The sequence below is a fragment of the Stegodyphus dumicola genome, chromosome 9 (genome assembly GCF_044657685.1).
Source record: "Stegodyphus dumicola isolate Sdum_Otavi_A_Nest chromosome 9, ASM4465768v1".
Lineage (NCBI taxonomy): Eukaryota > Metazoa > Arthropoda > Arachnida > Araneae > Eresidae > Stegodyphus > Stegodyphus dumicola.
In genome coordinates this window covers 155,897,403-155,917,691 of record NC_140776.1, presented here as the reverse complement: position 1 = coordinate 155,917,691, position 20,289 = coordinate 155,897,403, and the positions used below count along the sequence as shown (strand labels likewise).

The following is a 20,289-nucleotide window of genomic DNA, read 5'->3' as shown; positions in this document are numbered from 1 at the left end:
TGTATGTTGTTACGCATGTTGTTACTTCCGTGTCGCCATTCATGAGTTCTGGAATTCCCCACAAACTCTTAGTTCAATGATTGGATCGTAATCATTTTGTATGCCCAACGTTTGTTTGCTATTCACAGTATATTCAATTACAGAAAATAGCTTGTTAACAAATTGCTCGTCAAGAATTTCACATGAGGTAATTCATAAAGCATTTTTGTAATTCAAATTACATTACTTTGACGATTGATTCTTTGGGATCGATGCTAAAAGATGAGTGAGTTAAATTCAAATATTCACTTATTTTAAGAATAATGTTTCTTTTTATACTTCGATGATAGCTTAGAAATTTCTATGTGAATTGACTGGCTAATTAACACATTAAAGGCGGGGGATCTTGACGAAAGTATGCTAGGTAACGCGGCGACCGCTTCGCCTCGTTTTTCATCCTAGAGCGGGCGATATTTTGTGTATTCATAAAAAAATTTAGACTTAAAAAGTTTATTTAAACTCTTAAAACTATAAGAAACATTAAAAAAGAACTAAACACTAATTACAAAAAATGTTTTAAAGTACATATTTATGAGAAGAATCTAGTATTTTTTATGAGTGTGATAATGTTGATAACACTCGCCACGGTGAAGAGGTGCATTGCAAAACTCGCATTTGAAGCAAGTCAACTTTCTCTTTTTATGTGCCCCACAAACTGCGCAGTTTCGTAGGGCATATAAAGGGTGGCCCAGAAGTCACTTTACATTTTGAAAATTAAATAACTTTTTTTCTATTAATATATTTCTTTTCTCTTTTCAGAATTAAAAAATATAATCCCTGGAAATTTTTGGCATGGATAAGTTTACAACAGAACAACGAGTGAAGATAATTGAATTTTACTTTGAAAATGGACGGTCAATTGTTGCAACGCAAAGATATGCGCCATTTTAATGTTCGACATCCCCCTAGTAGGCCTGCAATAAGGAACTTAGTGACGCGTTTTCAAGGTTCAATTAGTGCAATCTTGAAAACCAGCAGACTTTCAGAAACGAGTAAATTATGCTGCCAGGTTTCAGAGAACTGCAAGAAATGACAATGAGTTTATTCACAAGTTGATCATGGGAGATGAAGCTCATTTCCTTTTGAATGGACATGTGAATAAGCAAAAAATAAAAAAGAATTAATTAAATACAGTCATTTAAGAAAAAGTTATTTAATTTTCAAAATGTAAAGTGACTTCTGGGCCACCCTATAGCTCTTTGCCTTTATTTTCTATCCGAATTAATTTGTGCTTTCTGATGTCTAGCGAAAGACATCCAGGCGGATCAATTTTATATCGTGGAGTCCGTGGTGCCGAGTTCGATGTACCAGGTTGTGGCTCTTCAATGTCCATCAATTCCAGATCTTCAGATTTTTTGTCAGTTATAAGACAGTGTGATAACTCTAACAAATATTTTCTATATGTCAAGCTACTATTATTATGCATGTTATATACTAAATAGAAATTAAAAATGCACAATTTAACAAATCTATTACAGCCCGCTTGGTCCACTTTCTTGTTTTTTGTAATATTGTCTAATACGAAAGGTACTGGTCTGCCCTATCAACACCTTTCATCTAGTTGTTGTATTCTATTACGCATTTTGGTTTCATTATTTTTGTATTTCTGTGCCAATCTGTATTGGAACAGCTTCAAACCACAAAATATACTAAATGCAAATGTAAAGTGGCGCATGTGGTTGCAAATCGTAATAATACGACTCCCGCTTTTAAGCTACAGTCGAGATAAATCGTAGTACTATGACTCCCGCCTTTAATGTGTTAAGTAGAAGCTAGAAGCTTGAACAAATATATGTAGTTTGATTCCCAAGCTATTAGAACACCGCTAAATGTATGTATCAGGTAATCCCCCTTTTCTTTTTAAAAACCGTATTTTAAGCATGGACAATTTAGTTTTTTCTTATTTATTTACTAATTATTTTAGTTTGATAATTTGCGTTTTAGAATTACCTAGATCTTTTCAAAATATTAAGATTGACTAAATATATTTCAAAATATTAAATCTATTCGGAGTAGAAAAATAAGAAAAATCAGCTATGCCTTAGCTGAAATTTGAACTACCAGATCTTCATTGCTTGCTAGGTTGCTAACTATTTAATATCACGAATGGAGAGTGCAATAATTTACTAAACGCTTTCGCAATTAAAGGGCGACTGAGTGAGAGGAATGAGATCCAGTGGAAGAAATGGAGGTGATGCGACGTTATCACGCATTACATTTTATTTCAAGTGCCGCTGTTATATGATAAAACAGCGGCACTTTATTAAAAAGCTGGTACAGTTGATGGACAGACTGTCCGACTTAGATACAGACTTGTGTCAGCCATAGAACGACCCAGCATGTAAAAACAACTTAAGCATTTTAAAAAGGACATGTATTGCAATGTAGGAAAACTGTCATTCAAGTGAATTGTAAGAAACTATAATGTAGACTAGAAACTCACAGTATAAAGACTGCCTGTATTCATACCTGGAACGTCAGTTTCATTTAACAATGTGCATGTACTGTGTAAATAAATTTCGGCAAATTATACCGTAAGACCATATATAATGACCCGATATATAATGTAGGCATAACGAATGTATGAAAGTGCATATATCTGTAAGCAAAGTAATGTAAGGGAGTGTAATATATGTAAATATTTTTGTGTATCAGTAAGCTATGTATAAGTAAGTTATGCAATTTAAAGTAATGCAATATAAATGCAGAAATGTCTAATAAAAATGCATGGGTAACATATATGTTTTGTATTATGAATAAGGGATATAGGATGTCTAACGCAAAGCAATGTATGTATTGGAATGTCTATTTCATGTACTGGAAAATTATGCAATAAGTACCCAAATAACATGTAATGTAAGTAACCTGTAAGACTATTATGTTTGTAAATATTTGTATCTAAAAAATTAATCAGAATGTATCTGTATGTATCTATATGCAACTGTTAACCTAAGGTTAAGCAGTGTAGGTAAAATCAAGTAATATGTGAAGCAGGCGTGCCTGACTATATATGTATATAAAAATAATGTAACGCAAGGCACATGTAATATTGGCATATGTAACTGTACATGCAAACTGTATTTATATGCAATCTACAAGTAATGTAGGTATATTTATTGAAATGTACAGCTAAAAACTGTAACTGTACACAAAAGTAATCCAACGCAATGTAAGATTAATGTAATTCAGGTAATGCATATGCATTGTATGCCGGAAATGAGAGACAAAGTCAGTATGTAACTCTGTAAATCACGTTATCCATAGAATATGTTAACCAGCAAACAAGAATGTAATACTAAATATTAACAGCCCTTGAATGGCCATGTAATTGCTCTTTTGAAAGACTCAAGGTTCAACTCTAGATATTGGTGGACGTGGCGCTACACCAATTAACCGACGGTAAAGGGGTGGTGCCCACGTCCCCCGTCGCATGTCGCATGTAAAGACTATTAAATTCAAATGCAAGAGACATCAGAAATGAATTGTCCTACCGCCGGAATTTGAAACACGGATCACTTACCTGGAGGTGCTATGGCAGCATAAAAGGGATGATGCGATAAATCTTTACACGATGAGCAGTTTCGCATTTATTTATGTAAATTTTCTTTCCATTCGTTAAAATGATTTTACCTTTAAGATATTTATTTTAGTTCTTTTAAAAATTTCCAGTTTCAGTGCATTCGATAACGTTTTCCTAAAAGAATTTCTTCAGTCATTTGCCATCATTTCTTTGCCTCTTTGGATTCCTATTTATCTCCAATTCACTGTTTCGCTCAGAACAACTTCATGCGGCTTTATCGTTAAGTTAAACATACTTCTTTCTTGACCAAATTCTTTACAAACTGATATCATTCTCTGCTTTATAACCCCTGATTATTCATCTTTCATTTCATTTTGTTCCGTCTCTAAAACACTTTTTTATTATTTGTTTCTTCATCTTTAAATAGTAGCTGCATTTGGCACATATTAAGCTTTGCTGCAGTAACTCAAATGAGATAAAACATAAGTTGAATGTTCCTATTTCTTTCAACATTTAAAAAGATATATGGTTTCTCAGAGCATGTTAAAGTCACAGAATATTTATGCGTCATTAACTGATGCATGCTTATTTAATGAAAATATGCATATGGCGATCGTGTCGAAAATATGCATATGGCGATCGTGTCGTATATGCGTCATTGCTTGGTAAACTAAAAGTATTTTTTAATGAATTATCAAATGAAAATAAAATATTTTTATTGAATTTTATTGTGATTGTCACTTGAGATATGAATATATACCACATTAAATTTAGTATCTCTTGAATACATTTGAGTTATAGTGTATCAGAGCTTCATTTTGAAATCAAAGCAAATATGCCACGAATTTTCATTTACACATTTTAATGCGCGAAGTTCAGAAAAGAGAAATGATCCTGATGCATGAACGTTCTAATAACAGAACATATTTTAAAGACCTCTAAACATTAACTAGTGAAATAAACAAAATAGGAAGCACAAATTGTCATGGCACATTTTACTTCCTTATACGGAAGGTTGCCATCGCAAAAAGTTTCGGGTATCATATTTTAACGGAAATCTCCATTTTGACGCTTCCTGAAACTGTCAGGACGATTCCTTTTTTTCCTTGATATTTGTACATACGGACAGAATAAAGGAATCTTTTTTTTTTTTTTTTTTTTTCAAAACGTATTGCAAAATGTTTTTAGAATGAATTCAAAAGGGATTTTTTTGGTGACATTTCTACGTACGTACGTATTTATGTATAAATCTGGCATAATTAAAAAAGAATTGGCCGTAGAATGTTGAAATTTTGTATAAGGGACTGCTATAATATCTGATTACGCACCTCCCGAAAATTCTTACTTGGCCTATAGTTTCGCTATCGTTGGTAATAATCACATACTTCCATTTACATAAGTGTTTTCAATGACGAAAATATTCCCATTTTTAGCAATGTCAGATTTAAAAAAAATATATATAATTTTCTATAAAAGTTTTATACTTGTAATGAAAAACAAAATAAAATTATAACATGTTTGGCTCCCATAAAAATTGCTCAATACAACTAACTTCAAAATTTGCAATTTTGATATAATTTTCAGTTTTCTTGAGAGATGGGTTAATTAAGTTAGAATAATCTGAGAAAATATGTTTAGATGAAATGCATCAAAAACTGTACATAATTTAATAGGCTGTACAATGAAGTCGCGTCGTGTGCATATCAAATATTTTATTATGATTATTGAGTGTTATTTGTTACAGCGGTTTATAGAATCTTCTCGTTTCGTTTTGTCTAGTTTCACCCGTAATCTAGGCTTCTTGAAATTGTTAGAGTCTAAGAACGTAATGAAAAAGTGCAAAATACATTCGACTTAATTTCTAAGTTTTGCTTAAATTAAATATGCTATTTGTTATGTAGAAATTGTCCTGCTATTTTTTGTCGACTCTACTAGAAATCCAAACTAAACTTTTGAAAAGAGTGAGAATGCAAATTTAAAAGTAGAGAATTATCAACTGAACATGTAGTGGTTTAACTTTCAACAATTCAACCTGTTGACTGTATCACTGTACTATTATTTCGACACTTTCTAATGTTAAGAATATTTACAAATTAAAGTCGCGCTTGCTTTGTAAACCTGTCATTAGGTTTCTACTCGGATCCTTGCTCGTAAATACTATTTAAAATTACTTTTACATTTTAATGCGCAACAAAGCAGGTTGAAAATGTAAAGTTTAATCCTCCATAATACTGTAAATAAACTCATGAGACCCAAAATAGGTATATAAAAGTATCTGTTTTAATTCTGTTAAGGATTTAAATGTAAGTTCCAACTAGAAGTACATCAGTAATGATACCATGAAGTGAACTTTGATGGTATTACTATTTTTGTATTAAATCTGAGCTTCTGCATTCTAAGCTAACATTCTTTTGCAATCTAGCAAAACTAAACAGAAGTTTGGATGAAGTGAATTTAGGTTTTAACCTGAATAAGGTAACAGGTTTTGTTGGACATATTGTTTTTCGCCTAATATAAGTTATATGGAATGCCTTCATTATGGGTTACGTCCTCTTGTTTTAGTGAATATTTATTTATCATGTTTTCTCATTTAAGAAGAGAGTGATTTACCATAACACTGTGTAATTCAAACTGTCTGACAATTTTTACAACTACCACAATAAGCACTATTTTTTCAGAAAAACCCTTCTACGAAATACATATCAGGTGAATCATTTCACAAAGAAAATCACTGAACTTTGCCATTCCAGATACGAAACTACATCACACTAGAAGAAAGCATCATTAAAATAATGAAGATAGAGTTACTTACTGGACAACGAACTGATGGGCATCATCAGACGATGCGAGAGTGATAGCAGCTTCTGTCAGGGCAATGGACCCTAGGGGTGGTCTAGAACATCGGAAGTCTTCTTCGCAACGATAGAAAAAAAGACGCCAGTGGCGATCATCCAACACATAAAACTGTCGCTTCGAACTCTTCAGTCGACTAAAAGCTGTATCAAAGAAGAACAAGGAAATTAGAATAACTATTGAATATACTGTATTTATTTCATATATGCAATACCACAAATTATACTCAAAACAAGTCTATCGGTTTCTGTTATACCCATTAAGAGCTATAGGTCATTAAGAGTCCATTAAGAGATAATACCAGTTCTATTATACACATATCTTATTTAGTTATGTCACTAATTATATCAAATTATTTCTCATACACTCCATTTAATATATTTTTATGGTATTTAATAAATAATCATAATGTTATTTTCTCGAAGTGCTCTACCACCTATAAGAAATATATTGCAAAAAGCAGTAGTTTTAGTACAGCGTTATCAATATGTTTACAACTTCAGTAAAGTTGTAATAATAAGCTAATAGATTTAAGGTCTAATAGAGTTTTGCTTTCATTTTGCGTAAGGGACTTAAAACATTTTCATTTAATTGAGGTCCTTATTCTTATCCAAAGTAAAGAATTTGCTATACTACACGATTAGCAATATAAACTGTAATTTTTATGCTTACATCTGTGCGCTGCCCCACGCTTCACAGAATAGTTTCTGCTAAGAAATGCTGAATCAATAAATATATTAAACTTTAAGACACGTGACTCGCGATTTAAACGAATTTGTATGAATAACGTAATGGTAACAATATCCGCTGTCCGGTATACGACAGCAGCAACATTTAAATGATAAATATTATTAATATATAAGAAATATATAAATTATTAGCAGTATTAATTAACAATTGATCTTCCGAGTGACGTGATTGTTGTAATCAAATGTGGTATAAAAAGGGTGTGATAAAAAACTTGCCGGAAAGTGTTTGCTTGTATCACATTACTGAATATTGTATTATGAGAAAGGAATACAATTTCACAAAAGGGCTGATCAAAGTCATATTGTAATATATAAGTTATTTCTCCCACCTTCTTGGCGTGCCTTTGTGGTGTAGTGGACTGCACGCTCAGCGCTTAATTGAGAGGTCCGCGGGTCGATTCCCGACGAAGGCGTTTGCTAATTTTTTATTTTGCCGGCTTCCAAATTACCTAATGTCTCTACAAATATTAAATAAAAGTTCTCACCCAAAATGTGGAATTACTACTAACTTTTTGTTACAGGAAAATATTAAACATGTGAAAGTTTAGTGAAATTTTCGAGATAGGTTAGCTTAATTAATTTTTATGTGTTTAATTAGCAGGCGTTAGTTTAATTAATTTTTATGTGTTTAATTAGCAGACCAATTTTATGCATACGCAAAACTGAATTGCGAGAAGATTTGGCTTTTACAATAATATTAATTCTTTCATTTCAATATACCGAATCAAAACATAAATGCATTTCTGAAACAAAGGGATACTTATAACAAACGCAGCATCTCAAAATATAATGCAATATACATTGAAACTATTGCATTTATATACATTTAAATACTTTGTAGAGACATGAGGTAATTTTTTGGAAACCGGAAAGATGAAAAATTAGCAAACGCCTTAGTCGGGAATCGAACCACGGACCTCTGGAATACCGGCCCGGCGTGCAGAACCACTACACCACGAAGGCACGCCAGGAAAGCCGGAGAAATACCTTACATACTCCCCTCTTTAAAGGGAGACTGGGCTTTTTAGGGGACCCAATCGCCAAATCCGGCTGTGGACAGTCATCATTCACAACCATTTTTAGTTCGGCTCCACTCTAGAGAGATTAGGATTTTTTTGGAAGCAAGAGAGAGGAAAAATTAGCAAACCCCTTTGCGGGGAATCAAATCACGGACCTGTGGAATACCGGCCCAGCATGCAGAACCACTACACCACGAAGGCACGCTAGAAAAGCAGGAGAAATACCTACAACTTTAGATGTCTAAATCGAGTTATGTTAAGCTAAAACGCAAAATAGCAAATAGTGCGTAGTTAAGACCGTGCACTAATTAGTATATGTCATTTAGCTCAAATTAGAACGAGTAACTATATTTGTTGTCAGCTCGCAAATAAGTTAATAGTCTAATTTCTGCAATTATACCAAACATTACAGACCTCGTCCGCATAATATCACAGTTAAGCAATTATAACTACAGTTACAGTATAATTATGTGCCTTGGATTCTTAATTGTTTTAATACTTCTTGAAATTTTCTCGTATTTGTGTAACAACAGAAAATTTGTGTAACAACAGAAATGATACATAACGACACAGGAGTGATTAAATTGCATGCAGGGATGTAGCCTTAGATGGGCATCAGTCGACGTGCGATCCACATAGGGACTTGAAAGAATTCGGAGGAAGTGATTTACATCCGTAACACATAGGAAAATACTGAATTTTAACTCTTCATAATTATAAAGATATGCTCATATTAAAATTATTCTGTGATATTGCTGTTGAACTGAATTTTATGGTTTGAGTATGTAGAACGTGATATTTAAAATAAGGTAACACATAAAAAGTTAAAAATCACTCCTTTGGAAGTAATTTAAAATCTGAAAACTTTCAATTTCTTTTAAATATTGTTTTTCAGTCATTTCTCAGTTCATTATATCAATACTCAATTTTTTTACTAAGATGGCTAATATTGAATAAAATGTCTGATAAACATTATTTATTAAATATCACTTTTTTCCTTTTTTTACTTCCTTGTACGAAGCAAAAAGGAAGTATTGTAATCGAGAAAAGCTTCGGGCAGCATATTTCAACGAAAATATCCATTTTGACCGCTATCGAATGCAATTTAACGATGCTTTTGCGTGATATCTGTACGTAAGGACAGAATAAACGACTCGTTTCCTCCAAAAAAATTATAAAACTGCTTTAAAATTAATTCTGAAGAGAATTTTTCGTGGCGTCTGTACGAACGTACGTGCGTACGTACGTGCGTACGTATCTCGCATAACTCAAAAACGAGTAGCCTCAGAACGTTGAAATTTTGTATATAGGACTGCTATAACATGTAGATGTGCACCTCGTATTTTGGTTGCAATCGGCCGCACCAAACGTATATAAATATATTTATATATATATCCACTCTGTTACCCGGCTCAATGATCTCAGTTTCTTTACTCTTATATGTTGGTAAATTGTACATTTTTTGCTTTAAAAATGATTGAATTATGTTGTTTTTATATTCCGGTTAAGGTCTTTATGCCTTTAGTAAATCTGTATGGAATATGTTTAGAATTATCAACAATTTTAAAGTTGTTTAAGTGCCGCTAAGCCTAATAATTTTTTTCATGGCGGCCATTGCTTGTTTACATTTGAAACAGCAGACTAGTGGATTTGTTGCCAATCTAGGGAAACTTAGCTTAGCAACAACAAAGATAACGCCTTCATTTATTATTGCCAATTAAATAATGCTTAATCCTTTCTGGAATTTTTTCGAGGAAATAAATGTTTAAGATTAACTTCGTAATTTTGAATACGGATATTTAGAATTTTTATATATTTTTGCCTTCTTGCGAAGTGAGAACTGATTTAATTGAATGAGAAATACTCAATAGTCTGTGAAAAATTGTTTCTTTTCTGTTTTGTTTGCTTAATTTCTTTTATACATCGTTCTAGCTTTATTATAGTATTTGAATAGAACATGTGGCAATGATTAGATAATTCTATTCTTTAAATGATATAAATTTTGTGCATTCTGAGTTATAATATGAACGAAATTATACTAATACTGTTAAGTGAATCTAGAGCCAGAGTGTCGCTATGATAAACAAATACTAGAGTGAATTTTAAAGAATGCATTTATTCTATTGTGGTTTATGAGCTGTCGGCGAAGTATATTTAATTTAATCCAATAAGTTTAAATAAAATGCAAGAAAAAAGAATTGTGTATAATTTAATATTCTGTACAAGGAAGTCATGTGGTGTACATATCAGATTTTTACATATAAAGTTCAATTAAATAACAAAATCACACAAAAACAGCATACATTTAGAATTTCCGATAGAGTGTCAGATTTGTCATACATATGTTTTTATTCGTGCATTATTTCTTTAAAATCTTGCTTCTCACGTTGCCATCCGCTTAAAAGAGTTATCATAAAAAAAGTGTATAATGAGTCCAGCTAATGTAATTCCATAAAAATATTCAATATTTCCAATTCGACATGTCATGATTTTAATATTTGTTTATTTTAATCAAACCCACTGAAAAAAAAAAAAAAAAAAAAAAAAAATGTTCTTAATAATTGTGTTTATTGTTTTTAAATCGCCTCAGAATATTATTTAAAAAATAATTTTGGAACAATTTATTGAAACACTTCAGAAATGAAATTGCATTTTAGACACAAATAAAGCGTCCTTTACTGTTTAAAACAATTTCCAAGATTTCAGTTTTAATGTTGTTAAAATTATGTTGTTTAATATGCTCCAGTTCTGGTTGTATTTTGATTTACAGATATTGTAAATGATAGCACAAATGCAGTCAGATGTTTTCCAAAGGGTCAGCCGTAATTTAGCCAGCTGGCAGGTAAACCAGGTGCTGTAGAAAGCAGCTAACTGAATTATAGTTATCAGTCTAAAAATTATTTTCATCACCAAACTGCTGTTTTTCATGATAGGCTACCTTATAGCATTAGGACAGTACAGTCTGGATGTTCTTAAACAGTTGAATTAGGTATTCTTGTCAAAGGTTTGACATTAGTTTTAATTCAGATTAGACTGTTTAATAATTACTGATCTCTTTTATTAACAAAATGGGCCTAGTTTAGCTTCCAGGTTTCTAATTTTAAACGTTTTTCCTTGTCTAAGATTGCTCACAGTTGACTAGATACTAACCTAACTTCATCACAATTATTTAGTTTCTTCGAATTTATTTATTTATTCTTCACATTTTTTTTAACTTCTTCGAAAATATTTTTACACTAAGCGCTACAAAAGTTATGATATCTGAACTTAAAAGAAATAGTTTTTTGGTACTTAAGCGAATTAATACATTACTAAATTTTTTGTCAGTTAGTTCTTGGAGCTCATTTAGGATTTATAATCCAGGTAATTCGATGTTTATATTTTCCTTGCTACGAATTATTCCTTTTTTACTAAATTATGTTTACCGTTGTCTACAATAGTTGTCTACAATAGAAGTTTTTCTAATTATTTTTATCATTGATAATTAGTTTAATATTCGAATTTTTATCTAATTTCATGTATTTAGTATAGTTTATGCTTAGCAAGAGTATTTTGCTACGGAGCATGTAGAATACACTTTTTTATTTCTATGCATTTTTCTCTCATGTTACAGATTTAAAGAACTAACTCTTCTTTTTGTATTTTATTTTATTTTTATTTTATATTTTTTAGATTAAATTTTCATTTGCTATTACTGTTTTTATTGTTGGATTGCTCCTGTGTTACATGTTTTGGTTTTGTACTCTGTTCTATTAAATTGAAAATAATTATTAGATTTTTCAAGCTTTTATGCTTTTTTTTTGATTTTGAGGCTATAATTCAATTTTTTTACTCCGGTCTATATGGTTTCAGAATTTTTGTACGTTATTGTTTCAGTATTTGGTTGCTTATATTTACATATTTTGTTTTTTAGACTCTGTCTACTTCAAATAAAGTTTTTAAACTTTAAACATTTTTTAAGTTTTTTTGTGTTTTTCTTGCTATGAGCTGAAAATCTTTGCTCTATTTACTACAGCTAGAAGGGTGGGACTGAGAAAGACACAGATAACTTTGATAGATTTCTTGAGATTATTATAAATACAAAATTTTAAGCTTTTTTGGTTTAAAAAGAGCTGATGTATTTACTTCTTTAATTTTACCAACCTCCTGATAAACATGCAGCGAAATATGCAAATTTCTTTTTTAATTTTTGGTCTTGGGATTTGTTGCTTCTTTCATGCAGTTTGGTACTGTATTTCTGGCTTTTGAGTTTTAAATACCGTTTATACATATACAATATGGGACAGATTTTGAAAGTATTGTTTATTTTAATTTATTTTTCATTATATATATATAACGGGTGGACATAATTAAACTGACAGTGCTCACAGTATCCTGTAGCGCGATCTATTTGCGAGAATGACACCACATTTTGTAGGAAGATTAAACAAGATGGGGGGCGAAGGATTTTGCGAAAAAAAAATTAGTTCCAAAAGTCACCGCTAGGGGAATATTTGGCGCTGTGTAATAGAAAATAGTGTTAACAAATGTAAATCAATACGGAAATTACTTTTATTTTGCATTCAAATGAGGTTCAATGTGGGCTGCTGTTGTTGTGGACCACATATTGTATTCTGTGCACAGTATGCACAACAGCAGAAAGTAACATGTCTATAGGAATCTCCCGTACAGTCCGTGATATGTTATCCTTCAATGTAGCCAGGTCCTGGACCACTCCTTGATAGACCTTGGACTTAAGGCAACCCCATAGCCAGAAGTCGCATGGGGTAAGATCAGGCGACTGAGGTGGCCATGCAGTTGGAAAGTAGCGACTAATAACTCTTTCTGTTGTGAATTTCTGTCGTAGTATCTGTTGCACCCGTACAGCAACGTGTGGTGGGGCTCCGTCTTGCATGAAAATGATTTCCCCCAGGCATTGTCTTTGCTGAAGTGTCGGAATAACAAAGCTGTTCAACATGTGGCGATATTTCTCTCCGGTAACAGAACAGGTTTCCGGTCCTGTCGGGGTAATGTTCTCATAGAAGAATGGTATATATCTCATAGAAGAATGGTATATTTCTCATAGAAGAATGGTATTATCTCATGGAACGATAAATTCCGCTGTGAACCCACACCAAACAGTTACCTTTGGTGAATGTAAGGGAATTGCTGTGACTGCATGTGGTGATTTGTTATCCCAAGTTCGGCAGATCTGGGTATTCACAGTTCCATTCAGGTAAAAGTTGGCCTCGTCTCCCCATAAGATCATTCATCACGGCCAAGCATCATCCACCTAGATTCTGGCAAGAAAGGTGAGAGCAAAAGTCAATCGCTTATCATGGTCGGGGTACAGTAACTCCTGTACACGGCTGATCTTGTACGAATAGAAATTGATAATCTTTCGTAGGATTTTCTATACCGTACTGTAAGGCATAGCCATAATAAAAGGTAATTTTATTCCGTATTAATTTGCATTTGTTAACACTCTATTTTCTATTACACAGCGCCAAATATTCCCCTAGAGGTGAATAATGGAACTATTTTTTTTTTTTTTTTTTTTTTCCGCGGAATCCTTCGTCCCCCGTCTTGTTTAATCTTCCTACAAAAAGTGGCGTCATTCTCGCAAATAAATCGTGCTACAGAACACTGTGAGCACTGTCAGTTTAATTAAAGCCACCCGGTATATATATATATATATATATATATATATAAGTATACATAAGTAAGTTGTAACCTAGCGCGCAAAAGCACTGAAACTTACAGCTCTGAAATTCAAAATCAACAGAATTTTCTCATTTATTCAATTACTAGCCGCTATGCGGCCAGCCTTCGTCTGGCTTTCAATGTACCAGAAAAATACCTAAAGGGAACACCAAACATTAAATTTAAAAACTGCTGAGAATTTTACTCTGTAGAACAACTTCAACAAAAAAAAAAAAAAAAAAAAAAAAAAAATTCAATAAATATGTGTATTATATGTAAAAAAATTACAATGAATAACACAAATATTAATTATCCTAATAAATAAATTAACCAACTTCCCGTTGCAAAATCTTAAGAATTCGAATGGTATAAAGGAAGAACTTTGTTTCCTAAACAAAATCATACAAAACTTTTTATATAATTCAAATTATACATAATTAAAACATAATACAAAAATGTACGACGAAATAAGCAATAAATCTCATATTTTCAAGAGAAAACAGTTCAGCAGTCCAGTATCTAAAGCAATGAATAAAAAACTGCTGCCAAAACCACATTTCTAAAAGAATAAAACTATCATCAGAAAGCAATAAACAATCGAAATTCTGCTTTGTGGACGACATAATTCAAAATATACAGACCTCTTTGCCATTAGCTAATAAAGCGAGAGAGAGAAAAAAGTAAATTCTTTCTATTGGGCCTCGCGAGACACATATGCGTCAGAATAAGAAGATTTCGATGTGCGTGTTGCGCGTATAATTAATAATATTTTATCTCATATTTTCAACAGTCAGTAGTCAAGTATGCAAAGCACTGAATGGAAAACTGTTGCCAAAACCACATTTCTAAAAGAATTCAAAATGATGCGATTTCATCAAAAATGATAAAATAAAAAAATAAATTGATGCGAATTTTGAAGAAATCGCTTCGAAGTGCACTGGCTCCTGTCTGGATGCACCTATGTACCAAATTTTGTAGCCCTGGGTCTATTAGCTTACGCGCAGCACGAATGAAAGACACACAAAACACACACAGACTCTTTCTTTTGTTACGAGTATATGTAGAGACTGCCACACTGTCTGATTTAGCTGATTTATGGACATCTAGTATATGCATAAATTGAAATAATAAACATATTGTAAGTGACATGGTTTCTTTTAATAGTTACTTCTGTGCACAGATAAAATTCTTTAACACGATGCACTGAATATTGAAATGAACGAAATATCATTAAAGGTTAATTCTTTTGACGAATGTGTCCCGATTCAGTCTAATCGAAGTACCTTAATCTAGGCGGAATCAGGGATTTACTACCAGTCTCTCAACATCTAAAAAAGGCATCATTATGGTAACATCAGAGAACGGAAAGAATACTAAGCTGAGAGAAATAATACAAAAACATAATAATTTTACTATTAATTAATTCATGAGATCTCCTCATCTGGCTTGTCAAGGCTTTTAGAAAAGACCAGCAAGATCTCTAGACCTAAAATCCAGAATGACCTTAAATGTCACCTCTAGGGAGGGCATTGCAAATAACTTTCTCCCCAGAACTTTCCAAAATCTGAAAAAAGTAGGAGTGGGACCGATTGCCACAGGGATTCATTACTTGCCTCATTTCCAATATAACTCTAGAAGAACTAATGACTAAAGAAGCAAACATAACGCCTATTATCTTGCTGTTCTACTTGATCTCTCATTTAAAGCCAACGAACGATGGCCAAGGACAATTTTGCTTCTGTTATGGGATTTTTGTATCGCATAAAACTATATCCACAACTGATTACATTATGTGTCCATCCAATTTGCAGATAATTAGCCAAGTGTGAATATTCTTTTTGTTTTGAATACGAGTACATTTTGGTTTCTTTAATCCCTGAGAAATTAAAATAGCATTCTTGGTAAAACTACCTATTTCTAATGAATACCTTTCTTAAGTTACAGAAAAATTAAATAAGATATTTAACTTGATTTGAATTTGACTTTTTAAATACACATTTTTTCCCACGCTGTTTCAAACTCTAATAAGTTATTGTAAATGATTGTGATAAAAGTTTCAAAACGATACTGGTGCTCTTAGGGAAAAATTTTAAAATGTTTTATAAATTAGAGAAAGATAAAGCCACAGATGTTCTTTTAGCCTGAAAATGATTAAAATTAATGAAGGACAACATTTCTCAAATATTAAATCGTGATATCAGGTTCTCCGACTGGAATATATTTCTTCTATGCATTATTTACTGTCTTGGGTATTTGCGCTAAAATACTGCTCTGGTAAACACTTTATATTTTATAAAGAATATTATTACCTTACATAATATTTTACCGGTCTTTCACTCAAAACGTAAAATAATGCTTTCCAAAATATATGCTTTTCTTAGCATATTTAAATATTCTTCGTTTTGCTTTACTTGAACATGCAGAAAGCATTTTAGAGGGTTTTTTTTTTTCCTAAAAGGCCTTGTCGACGAATGAAAAGATTTTGTTTCCTAAATATTCTATCCGTTTCTCAGGTAGAAAGTCTATAGTTAAGCCTTGCTTTAGACATGGATTTGTAATCAAAAGCAAAACGAGCAGATTTCATGAATAGTAATGGTAAAGCTATTATGTCTTTGGATTCCTTTCCCCAGTTTAATAAATTCATAAAAACGCCATTTTCCAGAAAATTTAATGGATATACAAGACGGAATATAAGAAGGCAGAAAAATATTTTAATGCCTTTGAACTCTAAATATTTATAATTGAGCACGTTCAGGCAGATAAATAGCATAAATAATAATGTTTATCCTTAATAAAAAGAATGTTTACTTATTTATGATACGCAACGAAAAATATAATACAGAATGAATATTTTTCAGTTTCACCAGTATATATATATATATATATATATATATATATATTCACCAGAACATATATATATATATATATATATATATAATTAAAGAAAGGAGAACAAACAAAAATGACCTTTGTGGTCAAGAACTTCTGTGCATTGATCTGCAAAAATTAGAAAACAATGTAAAAAGAATATTCTTAGTGCTTCCACTAAAACGTGCCCACCAGCGGCCGAGCGGTAAAGTCGCTGAACAGTGGTAGTTCGGTCCGAGACTCGAATCCCGTGAACCGGCTGGCTGCATGGGTGTTTTCGTGGTTTTCCCCATGTGTAACGCGTATACGAGCCAGTTTCCCTTAGAAAGTCCTCCACGGAAGGCATCCCTCCTCTTAGGCTAGATAGCCCTAGTGTGCTTTGCCATAATTAAATACACCACACCACCACCCCTAAAACGTTGCTTTGATACTGTGGTTCCGGTGAAAAAAATTTAACTTAATTAAAATAAAGTGCAATGAAACGTGCAAACACTGAATATTATCACTAGAATATTTAAAAATAAAATTCAGATCTAATTGTAAGTAATATGTTGATCAATGTAAGGCAAACTTTAAACAATAGAATAAAAGTGCTGCATAAGACTTAAGTAAAAATACAAAAGCAAAAAAGCAGTAAATGGTAAATTAGCCCAATTCGAATCTTATTACTGACTCTTCAGGGGAAATTTATAATGATTTTCGAATCCAGCTAATTCCATATTGCGTTTCGCCCACAGCGGCCGAGCGGTAAAGTCGCTGAACACTGGTAGTTCGGTCCGAGGTTCGAATCCCGCGAACGGGCTGGCTGCATGGGTGTTTTCGTGGTTTTCCCCATGTGTAACGTGTATACGAGCCACTTTCCCTTAGAACGTCCTCCACGAAGGCATCCCTGCCCTTAGGCAGATAGCCCTAGTGAGCTTTGCCAGAATTAAATACACCACCACCACACCACACCATATTGCGTTTCGTCGAAACAGACAATTGAAACTGCACACGAAACTGTTTTTGAATATTAACTGAAAACAGTCAAAAACTATAGTCTCAATTCTCTGTTTCATTTCCCGACGCGTCCGCTTGAAAATGTAAATGAAAAATCACATTAATGGTGAAAGAAAAATCTATATTTGCTTGGTTAGGCAAATGTACAAAATAAAATAAATAGCGAATTGCTATTAGTCAAAAATACAAGATTTTTAGGGATGACCTAATATATAAGTTTGTTTCATCCGCAAAAATCAAGATTTCATTTGTGCATATCTGAAAGAAGAATAGAAGATATTACTGAATACTTCTGGTCATTCATCATATGCGTCCCAGGGTCTTGTCATTCATCATTTCTGTGTCCGGGTCGTTATGGATTCATTAACAAACAAGAACATACATTTAGTTACGTGTTTGCTATACAAAGCATGTATACTAAATTCGATAGGTTGATACATTTTGTGCATTAAAAAAACGATCACGGCATTTGTGTGATCGTCTTTTACATGGATGTTTAGCCCAACGACTTTCTGGTTTAAAAATTCTATATTCCCCATTTTGCACCCATTATATAAAACACAATATACAGACTTCAAATTTCTACACGATTTGCATAGAAGTCTTTGGATAAGAACTCTGCAACTACTTCTGGGAGGCTAGAGTATGTTCAGGCTAACTAATGAACTACTAATGAACTTTATTAACCCAAAGTAGTTATTAAATTCACACTCATTTAGCTCAAAGGGACAATTTTCCCTGAAGGACTATTAATTTCGCTTTGGTACTTTGCGTCGAAACCTTTAAAAGGCTGTATCACTTTACAAATCGTAGCCACCATATATTATCGCCCTGTCTTATATTTAAAGAAATTAAACAGTGAAGAATCTGCATAAATGTATGTTTCTCGCATTGTGATAAAACAACCGTACCTAGAGCCATCAAAATTTGAATAACGTAATCTTTCATAGAATATGAGCATGTGGAAGCCCTAATTTGAATTTGAAATTTGTTTTATTACCGATACCAAATTTTGTAACACTTTAAAAAACTTTTGATTAAAAAAATTAAACGATTGAAAAGCTAGAAAATGAAACACTGTACAAATAAAAACATTTTTATCTCCAGCGTGCGAGACTCTGTATCGGAATTTCTAAAGATATGCTCATTTTAAAATTAATTTGCGATATTGCTGTTGAACTGAATTTTATAGTTTGAGCACGTAGAACATGATGTTTAATAAATAAAGGTAACACACAAAACGCCCCTTTGGCCGCAATTCAAAATCTGAACATTCAGCTTTTTTTTTTTTTTCTAATTTTTCTTTTCTTTTTGTTGCTGTGTATTCTGTGTGCTCATGATTTTTGTCTGCCATGAAAATCTAGTAAGAATGAGGTTTGGGTATTCAGTTTTATAAGAAGTTCTTTGATATTTCAGTCAAATGAATTAATTCCTTCTCTTCTGTGCGAAAGAGATGCAATACTTATCTACATTTTTAAATTTTTTTTTATGTTCAACCTACCTTGCTTTTCTTCTCAAACTGCCGTCTATTGACTAACTTTAGTCTATGTAAAAACGTAATGGATAAAACTATATGAGAAGAAGGACATCCAGATTTTACATTAAAACGTTGCCTTGTAGCAAGTAATAACGAAAACTATTCATTGTTATCTTAGCGGCTACTGTATTTGTCCGCGATATTTAGAATTACTGTTAAATGCATTGACTATAGGTTTAAAACACTCTAAGCGGCAAGGCCGTATATATACGACCTAGCATATTTATTGTGATATCTATAAAAACGTATATATACGTGTATATTAAAATATGTCAACGAAATTAAGGCAATATATCAAAAGAAAACAAATCCAGGTACGAAATACTAGGAGAGTTTTTACATTAAAATCAAAAAATTAATTTGTTCTAATAGTAGTTTTGGGAAATTTGTGCTTTCTTAGTAAAAATCCTGCCCGCCCAGAGGGTTAAGAGATAAGTTTCATCGCTCTCACTTTATATTTGGTCAGAGTTTAAATCAGTGAAAATAATTAGTTTACTTTGCAGCTAATTCTTCATTCTCTAATTCTGCTTTTGCGTCTAGTTTTCATGAAGAATTTTAGCGTTTCATTATACTGCAAAAAAAAAAAAAAAAAAAAGACACTTGAGGGCACTTAATACACTTAAATTACTTTTAAAATATATTACTAAAACTTATTTTAAGAAGTAGCTAGCTGAAATGCTGATTTGGAGACAAAAATTTTATTCGGTTGGTAAGTGAAACCTTAGTCCTGTTATATGAAAATTATATTAATCCTGTTGTAGAGTCATTAGGATTTTTGGAAGCAGAAGAGACGAAAAATTAGCAACCGCTTTCGCCGGGAATCGAACCACGGACCTCTGGAATACCGGCTCACCACGAAGGCTACGTTACACCACGGCATGCTACCGTTACACCACGAAGGCACAATAGGGAAGTGGGAAAAATACCTTATATACTCCCCTTTTTAAAAAGAGACTAGTATTTTACTGGACCTAGTTGCCAAATCCTGGGTGCGGAGAATCATCATCCACAACCCTTTTAGTT

At 32.5% G+C, this 20,289-nt stretch overlaps 1 protein-coding gene across 1 annotated transcript in view; it reads right to left on the bottom strand.

The window, feature by feature from the left end:
• LOC118184628 (uncharacterized) overlaps positions 1–20,289 on the bottom strand; it is an 888,058-nt gene that overhangs the window by 422,200 nt on the left and 445,569 nt on the right. Inside the window, exon 2 of the mRNA XM_085824262.1 lies at positions 6,372–6,555. Coding sequence (XP_085680388.1) covers positions 6,372–6,555 — 184 coding nt within the window. The remainder of the gene's footprint in view (positions 1–6,371; positions 6,556–20,289) is intronic.